The sequence below is a fragment of the Ochotona curzoniae genome, unplaced genomic scaffold (genome assembly GCF_017591425.1).
Source record: "Ochotona curzoniae isolate NIBS_2020 unplaced genomic scaffold, NIBS_Ocur_1.0 contig_296, whole genome shotgun sequence".
NCBI classification, from domain to species: domain Eukaryota; kingdom Metazoa; phylum Chordata; class Mammalia; order Lagomorpha; family Ochotonidae; genus Ochotona; species Ochotona curzoniae.
In genome coordinates this window covers 40843-64306 of record NW_024465665.1, presented here as the reverse complement: position 1 = coordinate 64306, position 23464 = coordinate 40843, and the positions used below count along the sequence as shown (strand labels likewise).

The 23464-nt window shown below is 49.8% G+C and overlaps 1 protein-coding gene across 1 annotated transcript in view; it reads right to left on the bottom strand.

The window, feature by feature from the left end:
• LOC121155648 (nascent polypeptide-associated complex subunit alpha, muscle-specific form-like) overlaps window positions 1-23464 on the bottom strand; it is a gene marked incomplete at its 5' end in the record, with an annotated part of 67529 nt that overhangs the window by 3592 nt on the left and 40473 nt on the right. Inside the window, 14 exons of the mRNA XM_040979092.1 lie at window positions 47-284; window positions 820-887; window positions 3550-3787; window positions 4323-4390; window positions 7053-7290; window positions 7826-7893; window positions 10556-10793; window positions 11329-11396; window positions 14059-14296; window positions 14832-14899; window positions 17562-17799; window positions 18335-18402; window positions 21065-21302; window positions 21838-21905. Of these exons, the coding sequence (XP_040835026.1) occupies window positions 47-284; window positions 820-887; window positions 3550-3787; window positions 4323-4390; window positions 7053-7290; window positions 7826-7893; window positions 10556-10793; window positions 11329-11396; window positions 14059-14296; window positions 14832-14899; window positions 17562-17799; window positions 18335-18402; window positions 21065-21302; window positions 21838-21905 (2142 nt within the window). The remainder of the gene's footprint in view (window positions 1-46; window positions 285-819; window positions 888-3549; window positions 3788-4322; window positions 4391-7052; window positions 7291-7825; window positions 7894-10555; window positions 10794-11328; window positions 11397-14058; window positions 14297-14831; window positions 14900-17561; window positions 17800-18334; window positions 18403-21064; window positions 21303-21837; window positions 21906-23464) is intronic.

Genomic DNA, 23464 nt, shown 5'->3' with positions numbered 1-23464 from the left:
GCAAGGAAGAGAAAAACAAAATTCCCTGACAAACCAAATCACATACCTCCAGCAGGCGGTGGTGGTGGCCATATGGCAGGAACCCCCGTGGGCAAAAATTTGTGAGCAGGGCTGGCTGGCGGAGCTCCTGCAGGGGGGCGAGCGTGAGGAGGCCCTACCCTCCGGTACGGATTCGGTGGAACAGTTGGGCTTTTGGCTGGATGAGCCGTAGCTGTTGTCCCCTGGAAATCACACAATTCTTTTTTCTCCTCGCAGGGAACTGCTGGCACAGTGAAGCTGCAGGTCTGTAACAAAATAACATAAATCTGGTATCACTAACAATCAAAAAATGCAACATTTAGACACAAATATTTAGGGACATAATCATAAGAAACCCATAATATACAGACTAAGTGGTCCAGAGAAACATCAGATGGGTTTGAGCGATCGCAACTGTGTGGTCAAAGAACAGAAAGCAGGTTTGGACAACACAGCAATATTCTGGCTAAAGAGAACGCACAGCCACTGGCCAGGAGATCCCCAATGCAGAGTACCTAGCACGCTTAGCCCGAGAAGGGAAAGAACAAGTGGGCAGCTGACTCCAGATGTGGCGGAGGACCAAACTGAAAAACTCAGCAAGGTAGACTCTCAAAACATTACGTCCAAATATTCCTGTGTAAATCCAAAGGGGGAAACCAAATCCCCTGCTACACTGGTGTACTCCCTGAGAGGTGTCGACTCAGAAAAGAAACAGATTTCTGGAGAAAACAAATTACAGGGGCATGTCCGTTCTGTCCCACGCACACACCACACGGGTAAAATTACACTGTCAGGACTTACCTCCAGCTTGTCTTGGTTAGGTTTGCTGTCCGACGCTGGCTCAGACGATGGGTTGGGAAGTAGACATGCTTAAAAAGAAAGAAAAGGAATAAAAGGAAACCATGAACATCGAGGGTCTTATTTTGTACTTGGGACATTTCTGGATCACAAGGGACACTGTGATATCTCCCACATCCAGGGCGGTGCATAAGCCAGCTTGGCACCTGCATCCTTAGCCATGGCCACAAGAATACCCCGAGGCCACTGGATCTCCTGCTCTGCCAAATTCTCTACAGCCAAATGAAGCTGAGGTTTCTCCAGCTGGGACTTAGCTACCCACCTGCTGCAGCAGCAGCTTTGAGAAGTTGTCCACAGAGTAGCACCTCTCTTCTTCCTCCCATTCTGTTCCTGCTTCCTCATTCTTCCTTCAATGAGTACTGGCCAACCTTAGACACCCCCGCTGGGCAATACGTGTTCCTGGACTCTACCATCGGGAAATGCTCAGGGTCCGAGGACATCCATTCAGACCTCCCTCCTGGGAATACAACTCTTTGACCCTTCCCTTGCCTTCTCGCCTAGTCACTCACACTGCAGCTCGCTTGGGGCTCGGACCTAAGGGTTAGTTCCCCGACCTCTCAGCATCCTCACTGGCTCACTCCTCTCCCGATTCACCAGACTCCACGATCCATCAGTTCGGACACTTGCCAACATCCTTGTCCTACAAGTCATTTCCATTTCGTACTTGACTGACACCACGCCAAGCCTACATCAATCTGAGCCTCACACATACCTTTACCTACACCTGAGCCCCTTGGACAGCTAGAAGAGGTGGAAAACTAAGAGCCCTCAAACTCCCCACCCTGCGAAAACACACACACTCACTCACTCACTCACAACAGCCCACATCTAGGACAACTGGAACCTCAACATTTCAACCTGATCATCTCCTTCAACATACTGCCGGCTTCATAGTGCCTGGCCTTCCATCCGTGACATGGAAGCAAGGTTGCTCCTCAACACCTGACAACATCCATCCTCCTGAAACGCACCTACACTCGCTATGTGGTCACTGAATGGTGAAGACTGTGAGCTGGCACATTTGGAATGCACAAGGTATCAGATGCTTCATATCCATTAAGTGCAGTCTTCACCAACATACTAATGGCCACCATGGGGAGCACTGGCTGCTGCTCTGTTTTCTAATCCCGCTCGCTGGCTCCAAGCCAGGAAAACCAGCAGAGGCGGGTCCAAGGCCATCGCACCCTGCAGACACACGGCAAACTCCCACTATACTCCTGGCTCCCAGCATCAGAACGACCCGGATTTGGGCTGTGGCTTTTGTGGAGTCGGGCAGAGGACGCAAGCTCTCTTGTCACGTTTTGCTCTGTGTGACTCTGCTACCTCTCCCCTAAACATCAACTACTCTCCAGAAAACAAACAAACACAAGAATCCAGAGACCCAACATGCAGCCCACACACCCCTGGTGCCTCCTGCCTGTAGCCCTGCCTTTCAGGTACAGAAAAATAAACCTTACCAAAACCCCGGCTTCCTGAGCAAAGATTCCATGGCGTGTCCAACGATACAGGGTGTCAACGTGCCCACTGAGATGCCATCACCTCTTAAGCCATGCCATCGCAGCCATGTGCACACAGATCCAAGCGTCCAAGATCACCTCTGACCCTCACGCTCACTGTCATAATGCTTGTCCGTTAAATCGTACAACCCGACAACAACACCATAGAAACCCAATATTGCCACCTGATAACCTTATGCTTCCCACGCCAATACACAGCCTTTCCTGAGCGAATCTCTTCTCAAACTTTGTGTTGACTTTCACAAGTTCTTCCTGTTGTCCACTCACCACGGAAACCCACATACCTACATTGCCCAACTTCAGACAGCGCCACGAGGCTGTGGAAGGAAATGAGTGATGGGAAAACAGTAGTTTGGCTCGGGACATCTTAGCCAGATGCAAGCAGGACTGGCTGAAAGGTGGGCAAACACTTGGCTGCATCCAAACGTGTATCTGAAAATATCCTCCCCGCATGCCCCCCTCCGACAAAACTCATTTTCCTTGGCCTTCCATTTCCAAAGCACTTGTCTTGATATCAGACAAGACAGTTCATGGGCTCTGCCCAGCATTTCTTACACGACCACTCATTCTGCAGTCACCTGTGTCTTTGTGAATGGTGGGGGAGAAGAGTCAAGCAATCCATTTCCCCCAGCGCCACCCACCCCACAGCTGTCTGTCTGTTTGTTTCTTATCCCAAGTTACCCACCAAAGCCAAAAGATTCAGCAGTTATGAGGCCAAACATGATCAAAGCAGCCTTACAATCAGTAGGTTGTAAATAGACTAGGAACGCACAGGAGCTACTCACGAAAGACCATTTCACCTAGTCCTTTTGTGGACTATGGGAATTAGGATCATCTTCAGTAGCAGCCAGCATAACCGCTTTCTATCAACTGATATAGTGTGAAATAATGCCCGTGTTACTGTAAGAGGGCAAAAGGAAGCGAGTGGGCTTCCATTCACATGAAGGCTGTCTATGGTTGGCTGGCTCCCTTCCCAATCTGAAAAGTCATGCTTCACTCACATGGCATTAGAGTCAGTTTGGGCTTTTGCTTTCTCTCTCATGAGTAGATGAGCCACGGTCAAGTGAGCATCTATTTCATGAACAAACTAGTGTTTCGTCTTTGTAGTGTGCAAGGAAGAGAAAAACAAAATTCCCTGACAAACCAAATCACATACCTCCAGCAGGCGGTGGTGGTGGCCATATGGCAGGAACCCCCGTGGGCAAAAATTTGTGAGCAGGGCTGGCTGGCGGAGCTCCTGCAGGGGGGCGAGCGTGAGGAGGCCCTACCCTCCGGTACGGATTCGGTGGAACAGTTGGGCTTTTGGCTGGATGAGCCGTGGCTGTTGTCCCCTGGAAATCACACAATTCTTTTTTCTCCTCGCAGGGAACTGCTGGCACAGTGAAGCTGCAGGTCTGTAACAAAATAACATAAATCTGGTATCACTAACAATCAAAAAATGCAACATTTAGACACAAATATTTAGGGACATAATCATAAGAAACCCATAATATACAGACTAAGTGGTCCAGAGAAACATCAGATGGGTTTGAGCGATCGCAACTGTGTGGTCAAAGAACAGAAAGCAGGTTTGGACAACACAGCAATATTCTGGCTAAAGAGAACGCACAGCCACTGGCCAGGAGATCCCCAATGCAGAGTACCTAGCACGCTTAGCCCGAGAAGGGAAAGAACAAGTGGGCAGCTGACTCCAGATGTGGCGGAGGACCAAACTGAAAAACTCAGCAAGGTAGACTCTCAAAACATTACGTCCAAATATTCCTGTGTAAATCCAAAGGGGGAAACCAAATCCCCTGCTACACTGGTGTACTCCCTGAGAGGTGTCGACTCAGAAAAGAAACAGATTTCTGGAGAAAACAAATTACAGGGGCATGTCCGTTCTGTCCCACGCACACACCACACGGGTAAAATTACACTGTCAGGACTTACCTCCAGCTTGTCTTGGTGAGGTTTGCTGTCCGACGCTGGCTCAGACGATGGGTTGGGAAGTAGACATGCTTAAAAAGAAAGAAAAGGAATAAAAGGAAACCATGAACATCGAGGGTCTTATTTTGTACTTGGGACATTTCTGGATCACAAGGGACACTGTGATATCTCCCACATCCAGGGCGGTGCATAAGCCAGCTTGGCACCTGCATCCTTAGCCATGGCCACAAGAATACCCCGAGGCCACTGGATCTCCTGCTCTGCCAAATTCTCTACAGCCAAATGAAGCTGAGGTTTCTCCAGCTGGGACTTAGCTACCCACCTGCTGCAGCAGCAGCTTTGAGAAGTTGTCCACAGAGTAGCACCTCTCTTCTTCCTCCCATTCTGTTCCTGCTTCCTCATTCTTCCTTCAATGAGTACTGGCCAACCTTAGACACCCCCGCTGGGCAATACGTGTTCCTGGACTCTACCATCGGGAAATGCTCAGGGTCCGAGGACATCCATTCAGACCTCCCTCCTGGGAATACAACTCTTTGACCCTTCCCTTGCCTTCTCGCCTAGTCACTCACACTGCAGCTCGCTTGGGGCTCGGACCTAAGGGTTAGTTCCCCGACCTCTCAGCATCCTCACTGGCTCACTCCTCTCCCGATTCACCAGACTCCACGATCCATCAGTTCGGACACTTGCCAACATCCTTGTCCTACAAGTCATTTCCATTTCGTACTTGACTGACACCACGCCAAGCCTACATCAATCTGAGCCTCACACATACCTTTACCTACACCTGAGCCCCTTGGACAGCTAGAAGAGGTGGAAAACTAAGAGCCCTCAAACTCCCCACCCTGCGAAAACACACACACTCACTCACTCACTCACAACAGCCCACATCTAGGACAACTGGAACCTCAACATTTCAACCTGATCATCTCCTTCAACATACTGCCGGCTTCATAGTGCCTGGCCTTCCATCCGTGACATGGAAGCAAGGTTGCTCCTCAACACCTGACAACATCCATCCTCCTGAAACGCACCTACACTCGCTATGTGGTCACTGAATGGTGAAGACTGTGAGCTGGCACATTTGGAATGCACAAGGTATCAGATGCTTCATATCCATTAAGTGCAGTCTTCACCAACATACTAATGGCCACCATGGGGAGCACTGGCTGCTGCTCTGTTTTCTAATCCCGCTCGCTGGCTCCAAGCCAGGAAAACCAGCAGAGGCGGGTCCAAGGCCATCGCACCCTGCAGACACACGGCAAACTCCCACTATACTCCTGGCTCCCAGCATCAGAACGACCCGGATTTGGGCTGTGGCTTTTGTGGAGTCGGGCAGAGGACGCAAGCTCTCTTGTCACGTTTTGCTCTGTGTGACTCTGCTACCTCTCCCCTAAACATCAACTACTCTCCAGAAAACAAACAAACACAAGAATCCAGAGACCCAACATGCAGCCCACACACCCCTGGTGCCTCCTGCCTGTAGCCCTGCCTTTCAGGTACAGAAAAATAAACCTTACCAAAACCCCGGCTTCCTGAGCAAAGATTCCATGGCGTGTCCAACGATACAGGGTGTCAACGTGCCCACTGAGATGCCATCACCTCTTAAGCCATGCCATCGCAGCCATGTGCACACAGATCCAAGCGTCCAAGATCACCTCTGACCCTCACGCTCACTGTCATAATGCTTGTCCGTTAAATCGTACAACCCGACAACAACACCATAGAAACCCAATATTGCCACCTGATAACCTTATGCTTCCCACGCCAATACACAGCCTTTCCTGAGCGAATCTCTTCTCAAACTTTGTGTTGACTTTCACAAGTTCTTCCTGTTGTCCACTCACCACGGAAACCCACATACCTACATTGCCCAACTTCAGACAGCGCCACGAGGCTGTGGAAGGAAATGAGTGATGGGAAAACAGTAGTTTGGCTCGGGACATCTTAGCCAGATGCAAGCAGGACTGGCTGAAAGGTGGGCAAACACTTGGCTGCATCCAAACGTGTATCTGAAAATATCCTCCCCGCATGCCCCCCTCCGACAAAACTCATTTTCCTTGGCCTTCCATTTCCAAAGCACTTGTCTTGATATCAGACAAGACAGTTCATGGGCTCTGCCCAGCATTTCTTACACGACCACTCATTCTGCAGTCACCTGTGTCTTTGTGAATGGTGGGGGAGAAGAGTCAAGCAATCCATTTCCCCCAGCGCCACCCACCCCACAGCTGTCTGTCTGTTTGTTTCTTATCCCAAGTTACCCACCAAAGCCAAAAGATTCAGCAGTTATGAGGCCAAACATGATCAAAGCAGCCTTACAATCAGTAGGTTGTAAATAGACTAGGAACGCACAGGAGCTACTCACGAAAGACCATTTCACCTAGTCCTTTTGTGGACTATGGGAATTAGGATCATCTTCAGTAGCAGCCAGCATAACCGCTCTCTATCAACTGATATAGTGTGAAATAATGCCCGTGTTACTGTAAGAGGGCAAAAGGAAGCGAGTGGGCTTCCATTCACATGAAGGCTGTCTATGGTTGGCTGGCTCCCTTCCCAATCTGAAAAGTCATGCTTCACTCACATGGCATTAGAGTCAGTTTGGGCTTTTGCTTTCTCTCTCATGAGTAGATGAGCCACGGTCAAGTGAGCATCTATTTCATGAACAAACTAGTGTTTCGTCTTTGTAGTGTGCAAGGAAGAGAAAAACAAAATTCCCTGACAAACCAAATCACATACCTCCAGCAGGCGGTGGTGGTGGCCATATGGCAGGAACCCCCGTGGGCAAAAATTTCTGAGCAGGGCTGGCTGGCGGAGCTCCTGCAGGGGGGCGAGCGTGAGGAGGCCCTACCCTCCGGTACGGATTCGGTGGAACAGTTGGGCTTTTGGCTGGATGAGCCGTGGCTGTTGTCCCCTGGAAATCACACAATTCTTTTTTCTCCTCGCAGGGAACTGCTGGCACAGTGAAGCTGCAGGTCTGTAACAAAATAACATAAATCTGGTATCACTAACAATCAAAAAATGCAACATTTAGACACAAATATTTAGGGACATAATCATAAGAAACCCATAATATACAGACTAAGTGGTCCAGAGAAACATCAGATGGGTTTGAGCGATCGCAACTGTGTGGTCAAAGAACAGAAAGCAGGTTTGGACAACACAGCAATATTCTGGCTAAAGAGAACGCACAGCCACTGGCCAGGAGATCCCCAATGCAGAGTACCTAGCACGCTTAGCCCGAGAAGGGAAAGAACAAGTGGGCAGCTGACACCAGATGTGGCGGAGGACCAAACTGAAAAACTCAGCAAGGTAGACTCTCAAAACATTACGTCCAAATATTCCTGTGTAAATCCAAAGGGGGAAACCAAATCCCCTGCTACACTGGTGTACTCCCTGAGAGGTGTCGACTCAGAAAAGAAACAGATTTCTGGAGAAAACAAATTACAGGGGCATGTCCGTTCTGTCCCACGCACACACCACACGGGTAAAATTACACTGTCAGGACTTACCTCCAGCTTGTCTTGGTGAGGTTTGCTGTCCGACGCTGGCTCAGACGATGGGTTGGGAAGTAGACATGCTTAAAAAGAAAGAAAAGGAATAAAAGGAAACCATGAACATCGAGGGTCTTATTTTGTACTTGGGACATTTCTGGATCACAAGGGACACTGTGATATCTCCCACATCCAGGGCGGTGCATAAGCCAGCTTGGCACCTGCATCCTTAGCCATGGCCACAAGAATACCCCGAGGCCACTGGATCTCCTGCTCTGCCAAATTCTCTACAGCCAAATGAAGCTGAGGTTTCTCCAGCTGGGACTTAGCTACCCACCTGCTGCAGCAGCAGCTTTGAGAAGTTGTCCACAGAGTAGCACCTCTCTTCTTCCTCCCATTCTGTTCCTGCTTCCTCATTCTTCCTTCAATGAGTACTGGCCAACCTTAGACACCCCCGCTGGGCAATACGTGTTCCTGGACTCTACCATCGGGAAATGCTCAGGGTCCGAGGACATCCATTCAGACCTCCCTCCTGGGAATACAACTCTTTGACCCTTCCCTTGCCTTCTCGCCTAGTCACTCACACTGCAGCTCGCTTGGGGCTCGGACCTAAGGGTTAGTTCCCCGACCTCTCAGCATCCTCACTGGCTCACTCCTCTCCCGATTCACCAGACTCCACGATCCATCACTTCGGACACTTGCCAACATCCTTGTCCTACAAGTCATTTCCATTTCGTACTTGACTGACACCACGCCAAGCCTACATCAATCTGAGCCTCACACATACCTTTACCTACACCTGAGCCCCTTGGACAGCTAGAAGAGGTGGAAAACTAAGAGCCCTCAAACTCCCCACCCTGCGAAAACACACACACTCACTCACTCACTCACAACAGCCCACATCTAGGACAACTGGAACCTCAACATTTCAACCTGATCATCTCCTTCAACATACTGCCGGCTTCATAGTGCCTGGCCTTCCATCCGTGACATGGAAGCAAGGTTGCTCCTCAACACCTGACAACATCCATCCTCCTGAAACGCACCTACACTCGCTATGTGGTCACTGAATGGTGAAGACTGTGAGCTGGCACATTTGGAATGCACAAGGTATCAGATGCTTCATATCCATTAAGTGCAGTCTTCACCAACATACTAATGGCCACCATGGGGAGCACTGGCTGCTGCTCTGTTTTCTAATCCCGCTCGCTGGCTCCAAGCCAGGAAAACCAGCAGAGGCGGGTCCAAGGCCATCGCACCCTGCAGACACACGGCAAACTCCCACTATACTCCTGGCTCCCAGCATCAGAACGACCCGGATTTGGGCTGTGGCTTTTGTGGAGTCGGGCAGAGGACGCAAGCTCTCTTGTCACGTTTTGCTCTGTGTGACTCTGCTACCTCTCCCCTAAACATCAACTACTCTCCAGAAAACAAACAAACACAAGAATCCAGAGACCCAACATGCAGCCCACACACCCCTGGTGCCTCCTGCCTGTAGCCCTGCCTTTCAGGTACAGAAAAATAAACCTTACCAAAACCCCGGCTTCCTGAGCAAAGATTCCATGGCGTGTCCAACGATACAGGGTGTCAACGTGCCCACTGAGATGCCATCACCTCTTAAGCCATGCCATCGCAGCCATGTGCACACAGATCCAAGCGTCCAAGATCACCTCTGACCCTCACGCTCACTGTCATAATGCTTGTCCGTTAAATCGTACAACCCGACAACAACACCATAGAAACCCAATATTGCCACCTGATAACCTTATGCTTCCCACGCCAATACACAGCCTTTCCTGAGCGAATCTCTTCTCAAACTTTGTGTTGACTTTCACAAGTTCTTCCTGTTGTCCACTCACCACGGAAACCCACATACCTACATTGCCCAACTTCAGACAGCGCCACGAGGCTGTGGAAGGAAATGAGTGATGGGAAAACAGTAGTTTGGCTCGGGACATCTTAGCCAGATGCAAGCAGGACTGGCTGAAAGGTGGGCAAACACTTGGCTGCATCCAAACGTGTATCTGAAAATATCCTCCCCGCATGCCCCCCTCCGACAAAACTCATTTTCCTTGGCCTTCCATTTCCAAAGCACTTGTCTTGATATCAGACAAGACAGTTCATGGGCTCTGCCCAGCATTTCTTACACGACCACTCATTCTGCAGTCACCTGTGTCTTTGTGAATGGTGGGGGAGAAGAGTCAAGCAATCCATTTCCCCCAGCGCCACCCACCCCACAGCTGTCTGTCTGTTTGTTTCTTATCCCAAGTTACCCACCAAAGCCAAAAGATTCAGCAGTTATGAGGCCAAACATGATCAAAGCAGCCTTACAATCAGTAGGTTGTAAATAGACTAGGAACGCACAGGAGCTACTCACGAAAGACCATTTCACCTAGTCCTTTTGTGGACTATGGGAATTAGGATCATCTTCAGTAGCAGCCAGCATAACCGCTCTCTATCAACTGATATAGTGTGAAATAATGCCCGTGTTACTGTAAGAGGGCAAAAGGAAGCGAGTGGGCTTCCATTCACATGAAGGCTGTCTATGGTTGGCTGGCTCCCTTCCCAATCTGAAAAGTCATGCTTCACTCACATGGCATTAGAGTCAGTTTGGGCTTTTGCTTTCTCTCTCATGAGTAGATGAGCCACGGTCAAGTGAGCATCTATTTCATGAACAAACTAGTGTTTCGTCTTTGTAGTGTGCAAGGAAGAGAAAAACAAAATTCCCTGACAAACCAAATCACATACCTCCAGCAGGCGGTGGTGGTGGCCATATGGCAGGAACCCCCGTGGGCAAAAATTTCTGAGCAGGGCTGGCTGGCGGAGCTCCTGCAGGGGGGCGAGCGTGAGGAGGCCCTACCCTCCGGTACGGATTCGGTGGAACAGTTGGGCTTTTGGCTGGATGAGCCGTAGCTGTTGTCCCCTGGAAATCACACAATTCTTTTTTCTCCTCGCAGGGAACTGCTGGCACAGTGAAGCTGCAGGTCTGTAACAAAATAACATAAATCTGGTATCACTAACAATCAAAAAATGCAACATTTAGACACAAATATTTAGGGACATAATCATAAGAAACCCATAATATACAGACTAAGTGGTCCAGAGAAACATCAGATGGGTTTGAGCGATCGCAACTGTGTGGTCAAAGAACAGAAAGCAGGTTTGGACAACACAGCAATATTCTGGCTAAAGAGAACGCACAGCCACTGGCCAGGAGATCCCCAATGCAGAGTACCTAGCACGCTTAGCCCGAGAAGGGAAAGAACAAGTGGGCAGCTGACACCAGATGTGGCGGAGGACCAAACTGAAAAACTCAGCAAGGTAGACTCTCAAAACATTACGTCCAAATATTCCTGTGTAAATCCAAAGGGGGAAACCAAATCCCCTGCTACACTGGTGTACTCCCTGAGAGGTGTCGACTCAGAAAAGAAACAGATTTCTGGAGAAAACAAATTACAGGGGCATGTCCGTTCTGTCCCACGCACACACCACACGGGTAAAATTACACTGTCAGGACTTACCTCCAGCTTGTCTTGGTGAGGTTTGCTGTCCGACGCTGGCTCAGACGATGGGTTGGGAAGTAGACATGCTTAAAAAGAAAGAAAAGGAATAAAAGGAAACCATGAACATCGAGGGTCTTATTTTGTACTTGGGACATTTCTGGATCACAAGGGACACTGTGATATCTCCCACATCCAGGGCGGTGCATAAGCCAGCTTGGCACCTGCATCCTTAGCCATGGCCACAAGAATACCCCGAGGCCACTGGATCTCCTGCTCTGCCAAATTCTCTACAGCCAAATGAAGCTGAGGTTTCTCCAGCTGGGACTTAGCTACCCACCTGCTGCAGCAGCAGCTTTGAGAAGTTGTCCACAGAGTAGCACCTCTCTTCTTCCTCCCATTCTGTTCCTGCTTCCTCATTCTTCCTTCAATGAGTACTGGCCAACCTTAGACACCCCCGCTGGGCAATACGTGTTCCTGGACTCTACCATCGGGAAATGCTCAGGGTCCGAGGACATCCATTCAGACCTCCCTCCTGGGAATACAACTCTTTGACCCTTCCCTTGCCTTCTCGCCTAGTCACTCACACTGCAGCTCGCTTGGGGCTCGGACCTAAGGGTTAGTTCCCCGACCTCTCAGCATCCTCACTGGCTCACTCCTCTCCCGATTCACCAGACTCCACGATCCATCAGTTCGGACACTTGCCAACATCCTTGTCCTACAAGTCATTTCCATTTCGTACTTGACTGACACCACGCCAAGCCTACATCAATCTGAGCCTCACACATACCTTTACCTACACCTGAGCCCCTTGGACAGCTAGAAGAGGTGGAAAACTAAGAGCCCTCAAACTCCCCACCCTGCGAAAACACACACACTCACTCACTCACTCACAACAGCCCACATCTAGGACAACTGGAACCTCAACATTTCAACCTGATCATCTCCTTCAACATACTGCCGGCTTCATAGTGCCTGGCCTTCCATCCGTGACATGGAAGCAAGGTTGCTCCTCAACACCTGACAACATCCATCCTCCTGAAACGCACCTACACTCGCTATGTGGTCACTGAATGGTGAAGACTGTGAGCTGGCACATTTGGAATGCACAAGGTATCAGATGCTTCATATCCATTAAGTGCAGTCTTCACCAACATACTAATGGCCACCATGGGGAGCACTGGCTGCTGCTCTGTTTTCTAATCCCGCTCGCTGGCTCCAAGCCAGGAAAACCAGCAGAGGCGGGTCCAAGGCCATCGCACCCTGCAGACACACGGCAAACTCCCACTATACTCCTGGCTCCCAGCATCAGAACGACCCGGATTTGGGCTGTGGCTTTTGTGGAGTCGGGCAGAGGACGCAAGCTCTCTTGTCACGTTTTGCTCTGTGTGACTCTGCTACCTCTCCCCTAAACATCAACTACTCTCCAGAAAACAAACAAACACAAGAATCCAGAGACCCAACATGCAGCCCACACACCCCTGGTGCCTCCTGCCTGTAGCCCTGCCTTTCAGGTACAGAAAAATAAACCTTACCAAAACCCCGGCTTCCTGAGCAAAGATTCCATGGCGTGTCCAACGATACAGGGTGTCAACGTGCCCACTGAGATGCCATCACCTCTTAAGCCATGCCATCGCAGCCATGTGCACACAGATCCAAGCGTCCAAGATCACCTCTGACCCTCACGCTCACTGTCATAATGCTTGTCCGTTAAATCGTACAACCCGACAACAACACCATAGAAACCCAATATTGCCACCTGATAACCTTATGCTTCCCACGCCAATACACAGCCTTTCCTGAGCGAATCTCTTCTCAAACTTTGTGTTGACTTTCACAAGTTCTTCCTGTTGTCCACTCACCACGGAAACCCACATACCTACATTGCCCAACTTCAGACAGCGCCACGAGGCTGTGGAAGGAAATGAGTGATGGGAAAACAGTAGTTTGGCTCGGGACATCTTAGCCAGATGCAAGCAGGACTGGCTGAAAGGTGGGCAAACACTTGGCTGCATCCAAACGTGTATCTGAAAATATCCTCCCCGCATGCCCCCCTCCGACAAAACTCATTTTCCTTGGCCTTCCATTTCCAAAGCACTTGTCTTGATATCAGACAAGACAGTTCATGGGCTCTGCCCAGCATTTCTTACACGACCACTCATTCTGCAGTCACCTGTGTCTTTGTGAATGGTGGGGGAGAAGAGTCAAGCAATCCATTTCCCCCAGCGCCACCCACCCCACAGCTGTCTGTCTGTTTGTTTCTTATCCCAAGTTACCCACCAAAGCCAAAAGATTCAGCAGTTATGAGGCCAAACATGATCAAAGCAGCCTTACAATCAGTAGGTTGTAAATAGACTAGGAACGCACAGGAGCTACTCACGAAAGACCATTTCACCTAGTCCTTTTGTGGACTATGGGAATTAGGATCATCTTCAGTAGCAGCCAGCATAACCGCTCTCTATCAACTGATATAGTGTGAAATAATGCCCGTGTTACTGTAAGAGGGCAAAAGGAAGCGAGTGGGCTTCCATTCACATGAAGGCTGTCTATGGTTGGCTGGCTCCCTTCCCAATCTGAAAAGTCATGCTTCACTCACATGGCATTAGAGTCAGTTTGGGCTTTTGCTTTCTCTCTCATGAGTAGATGAGCCACGGTCAAGTGAGCATCTATTTCATGAACAAACTAGTGTTTCGTCTTTGTAGTGTGCAAGGAAGAGAAAAACAAAATTCCCTGACAAACCAAATCACATACCTCCAGCAGGCGGTGGTGGTGGCCATATGGCAGGAACCCCCGTGGGCAAAAATTTCTGAGCAGGGCTGGCTGGCGGAGCTCCTGCAGGGGGGCGAGCGTGAGGAGGCCCTACCCTCCGGTACGGATTCGGTGGAACAGTTGGGCTTTTGGCTGGATGAGCCGTAGCTGTTGTCCCCTGGAAATCACACAATTCTTTTTTCTCCTCGCAGGGAACTGCTGGCACAGTGAAGCTGCAGGTCTGTAACAAAATAACATAAATCTGGTATCACTAACAATCAAAAAATGCAACATTTAGACACAAATATTTAGGGACATAATCATAAGAAACCCATAATATACAGACTAAGTGGTCCAGAGAAACATCAGATGGGTTTGAGCGATCGCAACTGTGTGGTCAAAGAACAGAAAGCAGGTTTGGACAACACAGCAATATTCTGGCTAAAGAGAACGCACAGCCACTGGCCAGGAGATCCCCAATGCAGAGTACCTAGCACGCTTAGCCCGAGAAGGGAAAGAACAAGTGGGCAGCTGACTCCAGATGTGGCGGAGGACCAAACTGAAAAACTCAGCAAGGTAGACTCTCAAAACATTACGTCCAAATATTCCTGTGTAAATCCAAAGGGGGAAACCAAATCCCCTGCTACACTGGTGTACTCCCTGAGAGGTGTCGACTCAGAAAAGAAACAGATTTCTGGAGAAAACAAATTACAGGGGCATGTCCGTTCTGTCCCACGCACACACCACACGGGTAAAATTACACTGTCAGGACTTACCTCCAGCTTGTCTTGGTTAGGTTTGCTGTCCGACGCTGGCTCAGACGATGGGTTGGGAAGTAGACATGCTTAAAAAGAAAGAAAAGGAATAAAAGGAAACCATGAACATCGAGGGTCTTATTTTGTACTTGGGACATTTCTGGATCACAAGGGACACTGTGATATCTCCCACATCCAGGGCGGTGCATAAGCCAGCTTGGCACCTGCATCCTTAGCCATGGCCACAAGAATACCCCGAGGCCACTGGATCTCCTGCTCTGCCAAATTCTCTACAGCCAAATGAAGCTGAGGTTTCTCCAGCTGGGACTTAGCTACCCACCTGCTGCAGCAGCAGCTTTGAGAAGTTGTCCACAGAGTAGCACCTCTCTTCTTCCTCCCATTCTGTTCCTGCTTCCTCATTCTTCCTTCAATGAGTACTGGCCAACCTTAGACACCCCCGCTGGGCAATACGTGTTCCTGGACTCTACCATCGGGAAATGCTCAGGGTCCGAGGACATCCATTCAGACCTCCCTCCTGGGAATACAACTCTTTGACCCTTCCCTTGCCTTCTCGCCTAGTCACTCACACTGCAGCTCGCTTGGGGCTCGGACCTAAGGGTTAGTTCCCCGACCTCTCAGCATCCTCACTGGCTCACTCCTCTCCCGATTCACCAGACTCCACGATCCATCAGTTCGGACACTTGCCAACATCCTTGTCCTACAAGTCATTTCCATTTCGTACTTGACTGACACCACGCCAAGCCTACATCAATCTGAGCCTCACACATACCTTTACCTACACCTGAGCCCCTTGGACAGCTAGAAGAGGTGGAAAACTAAGAGCCCTCAAACTCCCCACCCTGCGAAAACACACACACTCACTCACTCACTCACAACAGCCCACATCTAGGACAACTGGAACCTCAACATTTCAACCTGATCATCTCCTTCAACATACTGCCGGCTTCATAGTGCCTGGCCTTCCATCCGTGACATGGAAGCAAGGTTGCTCCTCAACACCTGACAACATCCATCCTCCTGAAACGCACCTACACTCGCTATGTGGTCACTGAATGGTGAAGACTGTGAGCTGGCACATTTGGAATGCACAAGGTATCAGATGCTTCATATCCATTAAGTGCAGTCTTCACCAACATACTAATGGCCACCATGGGGAGCACTGGCTGCTGCTCTGTTTTCTAATCCCGCTCGCTGGCTCCAAGCCAGGAAAACCAGCAGAGGCGGGTCCAAGGCCATCGCACCCTGCAGACACACGGCAAACTCCCACTATACTCCTGGCTCCCAGCATCAGAACGACCCGGATTTGGGCTGTGGCTTTTGTGGAGTCGGGCAGAGGACGCAAGCTCTCTTGTCACGTTTTGCTCTGTGTGACTCTGCTACCTCTCCCCTAAACATCAACTACTCTCCAGAAAACAAACAAACACAAGAATCCAGAGACCCAACATGCAGCCCACACACCCCTGGTGCCTCCTGCCTGTAGCCCTGCCTTTCAGGTACAGAAAAATAAACCTTACCAAAACCCCGGCTTCCTGAGCAAAGATTCCATGGCGTGTCCAACGATACAGGGTGTCAACGTGCCCACTGAGATGCCATCACCTCTTAAGCCATGCCATCGCAGCCATGTGCACACAGATCCAAGCGTCCAAGATCACCTCTGACCCTCACGCTCACTGTCATAATGCTTGTCCGTTAAATCGTACAACCCGACAACAACACCATAGAAACCCAATATTGCCACCTGATAACCTTATGCTTCCCACGCCAATACACAGCCTTTCCTGAGCGAATCTCTTCTCAAACTTTGTGTTGACTTTCACAAGTTCTTCCTGTTGTCCACTCACCACGGAAACCCACATACCTACATTGCCCAACTTCAGACAGCGCCACGAGGCTGTGGAAGGAAATGAGTGATGGGAAAACAGTAGTTTGGCTCGGGACATCTTAGCCAGATGCAAGCAGGACTGGCTGAAAGGTGGGCAAACACTTGGCTGCATCCAAACGTGTATCTGAAAATATCCTCCCCGCATGCCCCCCTCCGACAAAACTCATTTTCCTTGGCCTTCCATTTCCAAAGCACTTGTCTTGATATCAGACAAGACAGTTCATGGGCTCTGCCCAGCATTTCTTACACGACCACTCATTCTGCAGTCACCTGTGTCTTTGTGAATGGTGGGGGAGAAGAGTCAAGCAATCCATTTCCCCCAGCGCCACCCACCCCACAGCTGTCTGTCTGTTTGTTTCTTATCCCAAGTTACCCACCAAAGCCAAAAGATTCAGCAGTTATGAGGCCAAACATGATCAAAGCAGCCTTACAATCAGTAGGTTGTAAATAGACTAGGAACGCACAGGAGCTACTCACGAAAGACCATTTCACCTAGTCCTTTTGTGGACTATGGGAATTAGGATCATCTTCAGTAGCAGCCAGCATAACCGCTCTCTATCAACTGATATAGTGTGAAATAATGCCCGTGTTACTGTAAGAGGGCAAAAGGAAGCGAGTGGGCTTCCATTCACATGAAGGCTGTCTATGGTTGGCTGGCTCCCTTCCCAATCTGAAAAGTCATGCTTCACTCACATGGCATTAGAGTCAGTTTGGGCTTTTGCTTTCTCTCTCATGAGTAGATGAGCCACGGTCAAGTGAGCATCTATTTCATGAACAAACTAGTGTTTCGTCTTTGTAGTGTGCAAGGAAGAGAAAAACAAAATTCCCTGACAAACCAAATCACATACCTCCAGCAGGCGGTGGTGGTGGCCATATGGCAGGAACCCCCGTGGGCAAAAATTTGTGAGCAGGGCTGGCTGGCGGAGCTCCTGCAGGGGGGCGAGCGTGAGGAGGCCCTACCCTCCGGTACGGATTCGGTGGAACAGTTGGGCTTTTGGCTGGATGAGCCGTAGCTGTTGTCCCCTGGAAATCACACAATTCTTTTTTCTCCTCGCAGGGAACTGCTGGCACAGTGAAGCTGCAGGTCTGTAACAAAATAACATAAATCTGGTATCACTAACAATCAAAAAATGCAACATTTAGACACAAATATTTAGGGACATAATCATAAGAAACCCATAATATACAGACTAAGTGGTCCAGAGAAACATCAGATGGGTTTGAGCGATCGCAACTGTGTGGTCAAAGAACAGAAAGCAGGTTTGGACAACACAGCAATATTCTGGCTAAAGAGAACGCACAGCCACTGGCCAGGAGATCCCCAATGCAGAGTACCTAGCACGCTTAGCCCGAGAAGGGAAAGAACAAGTGGGCAGCTGACTCCAGATGTGGCGGAGGACCAAACTGAAAAACTCAGCAAGGTAGACTCTCAAAACATTACGTCCAAATATTCCTGTGTAAATCCAAAGGGGGAAACCAAATCCCCTGCTACACTGGTGTACTCCCTGAGAGGTGTCGACTCAGAAAAGAAACAGATTTCTGGAGAAAACAAATTACAGGGGCATGTCCGTTCTGTCCCACGCACACACCACACGGGTAAAATTACACTGTCAGGACTTACCTCCAGCTTGTCTTGGTTAGGTTTGCTGTCCGACGCTGGCTCAGACGATGGGTTGGGAAGTAGACATGCTTAAAAAGAAAGAAAAGGAATAAAAGGAAACCATGAACATCGAGGGTCTTATTTTGTACTTGGGACATTTCTGGATCACAAGGGACACTGTGATATCTCCCACATCCAGGGCGGTGCATAAGCCAGCTTGGCACCTGCATCCTTAGCCATGGCCACAAGAATACCCCGAGGCCACTGGATCTCCTGCTCTGCCAAATTCTCTACAGCCAAATGAAGCTGAGGTTTCTCCAGCTGGGACTTAGCTACCCACCTGCTGCAGCAGCAGCTTTGAGAAGTTGTCCACAGAGTAGCACCTCTCTTCTTCCTCCCATTCTGTTCCTGCTTCCTCATTCTTCCTTCAATGAGTACTGGCCAACCTTAGACACCCCCGCTGGGCAATACGTGTTCCTGGACTCTACCATCGGGAAATGCTCAGGGTCCGAGGACATCCATTCAGACCTCCCTCCTGGGAATACAACTCTTTGACCCTTCCCTTGCCTTCTCGCCTAGTCACTCACACTGCAGCTCGCTTGGGGCTCGGACCTAAGGGTTAGTTCCCCGACCTCTCAGCATCCTCACTGGCTCACTCCTCTCCCGATTCACCAGACTCCACGATCCATCAGTTCGGACACTTGCCAACATCCTTGTCCTACAAGTCATTTCCATTTCGTACTTGACTGACACCACGCCAAGCCTACATCAATCTGAGCCTCACACATACCTTTACCTACACCTGAGCCCCTTGGACAGCTAGAAGAGGTGGAAAACTAAGAGCCCTCAAACTCCCCACCCTGCGAAAACACACACACTCACTCACTCACTCACAACAGCCCACATCTAGGACAACTGGAACCTCAACATTTCAACCTGATCATCTCCTTCAACATACTGCCGGCTTCATAGTGCCTGGCCTTCCATCCGTGACATGGAAGCAAGGTTGCTCCTCAACACCTGACAACATCCATCCTCCTGAAACGCACCTACACTCGCTATGTGGTCACTGAATGGTGAAGACTGTGAGCTGGCACATTTGGAATGCACAAGGTATCAGATGCTTCATATCCATTAAGTGCAGTCTTCACCAACATACTAATGGCCACCATGGGGAGCACTGGCTGCTGCTCTGTTTTCTAATCCCGCTCGCTGGCTCCAAGCCAGGAAAACCAGCAGAGGCGGGTCCAAGGCCATCGCACCCTGCAGACACACGGCAAACTCCCACTATACTCCTGGCTCCCAGCATCAGAACGACCCGGATTTGGGCTGTGGCTTTTGTGGAGTCGGGCAGAGGACGCAAGCTCTCTTGTCACGTTTTGCTCTGTGTGACTCTGCTACCTCTCCCCTAAACATCAACTACTCTCCAGAAAACAAACAAACACAAGAATCCAGAGACCCAACATGCAGCCCACACACCCCTGGTGCCTCCTGCCTGTAGCCCTGCCTTTCAGGTACAGAAAAATAAACCTTACCAAAACCCCGGCTTCCTGAGCAAAGATTCCATGGCGTGTCCAACGATACAGGGTGTCAACGTGCCCACTGAGATGCCATCACCTCTTAAGCCATGCCATCGCAGCCATGTGCACACAGATCCAAGCGTCCAAGATCACCTCTGACCCTCACGCTCACTGTCATAATGCTTGTCCGTTAAATCGTACAACCCGACAACAACACCATAGAAACCCAATATTGCCACCTGATAACCTTATGCTTCCCACGCCAATACACAGCCTTTCCTGAGCGAATCTCTTCTCAAACTTTGTGTTGACTTTCACAAGTTCTTCCTGTTGTCCACTCACCACGGAAACCCACATACCTACATTGCCCAACTTCAGACAGCGCCACGAGGCTGTGGAAGGAAATGAGTGATGGGAAAACAGTAGTTTGGCTCGGGACATCTTAGCCAGATGCAAGCAGGACTGGCTGAAAGGTGGGCAAACACTTGGCTGCATCCAAACGTGTATCTGAAAATATCCTCCCCGCATGCCCCCCTCCGACAAAACTCATTTTCCTTGGCCTTCCATTTCCAAAGCACTTGTCTTGATATCAGACAAGACAGTTCATGGGCTCTGCCCAGCATTTCTTACACGACCACTCATTCTGCAGTCACCTGTGTCTTTGTGAATGGTGGGGGAGAAGAGTCAAGCAATCCATTTCCCCCAGCGCCACCCACCCCACAGCTGTCTGTCTGTTTGTTTCTTATCCCAAGTTACCCACCAAAGCCAAAAGATTCAGCAGTTATGAGGCCAAACATGATCAAAGCAGCCTTACAATCAGTAGGTTGTAAATAGACTAGGAACGCACAGGAGCTACTCACGAAAGACCATTTCACCTAGTCCTTTTGTGGACTATGGGAATTAGGATCATCTTCAGTAGCAGCCAGCATAACCGCTCTCTATCAACTGATATAGTGTGAAATAATGCCCGTGTTACTGTAAGAGGGCAAAAGGAAGCGAGTGGGCTTCCATTCACATGAAGGCTGTCTATGGTTGGCTGGCTCCCTTCCCAATCTGAAAAGTCATGCTTCACTCACATGGCATTAGAGTCAGTTTGGGCTTTTGCTTTCTCTCTCATGAGTAGATGAGCCACGGTCAAGTGAGCATCTATTTCATGAACAAACTAGTGTTTCGTCTTTGTAGTGTGCAAGGAAGAGAAAAACAAAATTCCCTGACAAACCAAATCACATACCTCCAGCAGGCGGTGGTGGTGGCCATATGGCAGGAACCCCCGTGGGCAAAAATTTCTGAGCAGGGCTGGCTGGCGGAGCTCCTGCAGGGGGGCGAGCGTGAGGAGGCCCTACCCTCCGGTACGGATTCGGTGGAACAGTTGGGCTTTTGGCTGGATGAGCCGTAGCTGTTGTCCCCTGGAAATCACACAATTCTTTTTTCTCCTCGCAGGGAACTGCTGGCACAGTGAAGCTGCAGGTCTGTAACAAAATAACATAAATCTGGTATCACTAACAATCAAAAAATGCAACATTTAGACACAAATATTTAGGGACATAATCATAAGAAACCCATAATATACAGACTAAGTGGTCCAGAGAAACATCAGATGGGTTTGAGCGATCGCAACTGTGTGGTCAAAGAACAGAAAGCAGGTTTGGACAACACAGCAATATTCTGGCTAAAGAGAACGCACAGCCACTGGCCAGGAGATCCCCAATGCAGAGTACCTAGCACGCTTAGCCCGAGAAGGGAAAGAACAAGTGGGCAGCTGACTCCAGATGTGGCGGAGGACCAAACTGAAAAACTCAGCAAGGTAGACTCTCAAAACATTACGTCCAAATATTCCTGTGTAAATCCAAAGGGGGAAACCAAATCCCCTGCTACACTGGTGTACTCCCTGAGAGGTGTCGACTCAGAAAAGAAACAGATTTCTGGAGAAAACAAATTACAGGGGCATGTCCGTTCTGTCCCACGCACACACCACACGGGTAAAATTACACTGTCAGGACTTACCTCCAGCTTGTCTTGGTGAGGTTTGCTGTCCGACGCTGGCTCAGACGATGGGTTGGGAAGTAGACATGCTTAAAAAGAAAGAAAAGGAATAAAAGGAAACCATGAACATCGAGGGTCTTATTTTGTACTTGGGACATTTCTGGATCACAAGGGACACTGTGATATCTCCCACATCCAGGGCGGTGCATAAGCCAGCTTGGCACCTGCATCCTTAGCCATGGCCACAAGAATACCCCGAGGCCACTGGATCTCCTGCTCTGCCAAATTCTCTACAGCCAAATGAAGCTGAGGTTTCTCCAGCTGGGACTTAGCTACCCACCTGCTGCAGCAGCAGCTTTGAGAAGTTGTCCACAGAGTAGCACCTCTCTTCTTCCTCCCATTCTGTTCCTGCTTCCTCATTCTTCCTTCAATGAGTACTGGCCAACCTTAGACACCCCCGCTGGGCAATACGTGTTCCTGGACTCTACCATCGGGAAATGCTCAGGGTCCGAGGACATCCATTCAGACCTCCCTCCTGGGAATACAACTCTTTGACCCTTCCCTTGCCTTCTCGCCTAGTCACTCACACTGCAGCTCGCTTGGGGCTCGGACCTAAGGGTTAGTTCCCCGACCTCTCAGCATCCTCACTGGCTCACTCCTCTCCCGATTCACCAGACTCCACGATCCATCAGTTCGGACACTTGCCAACATCCTTGTCCTACAAGTCATTTCCATTTCGTACTTGACTGACACCACGCCAAGCCTACATCAATCTGAGCCTCACACATACCTTTACCTACACCTGAGCCCCTTGGACAGCTAGAAGAGGTGGAAAACTAAGAGCCCTCAAACTCCCCACCCTGCGAAAACACACACACTCACTCACTCACTCACAACAGCCCACATCTAGGACAACTGGAACCTCAACATTTCAACCTGATCATCTCCTTCAACATACTGCCGGCTTCATAGTGCCTGGCCTTCCATCCGTGACATGGAAGCAAGGTTGCTCCTCAACACCTGACAACATCCATCCTCCTGAAACGCACCTACACTCGCTATGTGGTCACTGAATGGTGAAGACTGTGAGCTGGCACATTTGGAATGCACAAGGTATCAGATGCTTCATATCCATTAAGTGCAGTCTTCACCAACATACTAATGGCCACCATGGGGAGCACTGGCTGCTGCTCTGTTTTCTAATCCCGCTCGCTGGCTCCAAGCCAGGAAAACCAGCAGAGGCGGGTCCAAGGCCATCGCACCCTGCAGACACACGGCAAACTCCCACTATACTCCTGGCTCCCAGCATCAGAACGACCCGGATTTGGGCTGTGGCTTTTGTGGAGTCGGGCAGAGGACGCAAGCTCTCTTGTCACGTTTTGCTCTGTGTGACTCTGCTACCTCTCCCCTAAACATCAACTACTCTCCAGAAAACAAACAAACACAAGAATCCAGAGACCCAACATGCAGCCCACACACCCCTGGTGCCTCCTGCCTGTAGCCCTGCCTTTCAGGTACAGAAAAATAAACCTTACCAAAACCCCGGCTTCCTGAGCAAAGATTCCATGGCGTGTCCAACGATACAGGGTGTCAACGTGCCCACTGAGATGCCATCACCTCTTAAGCCATGCCATCGCAGCCATGTGCA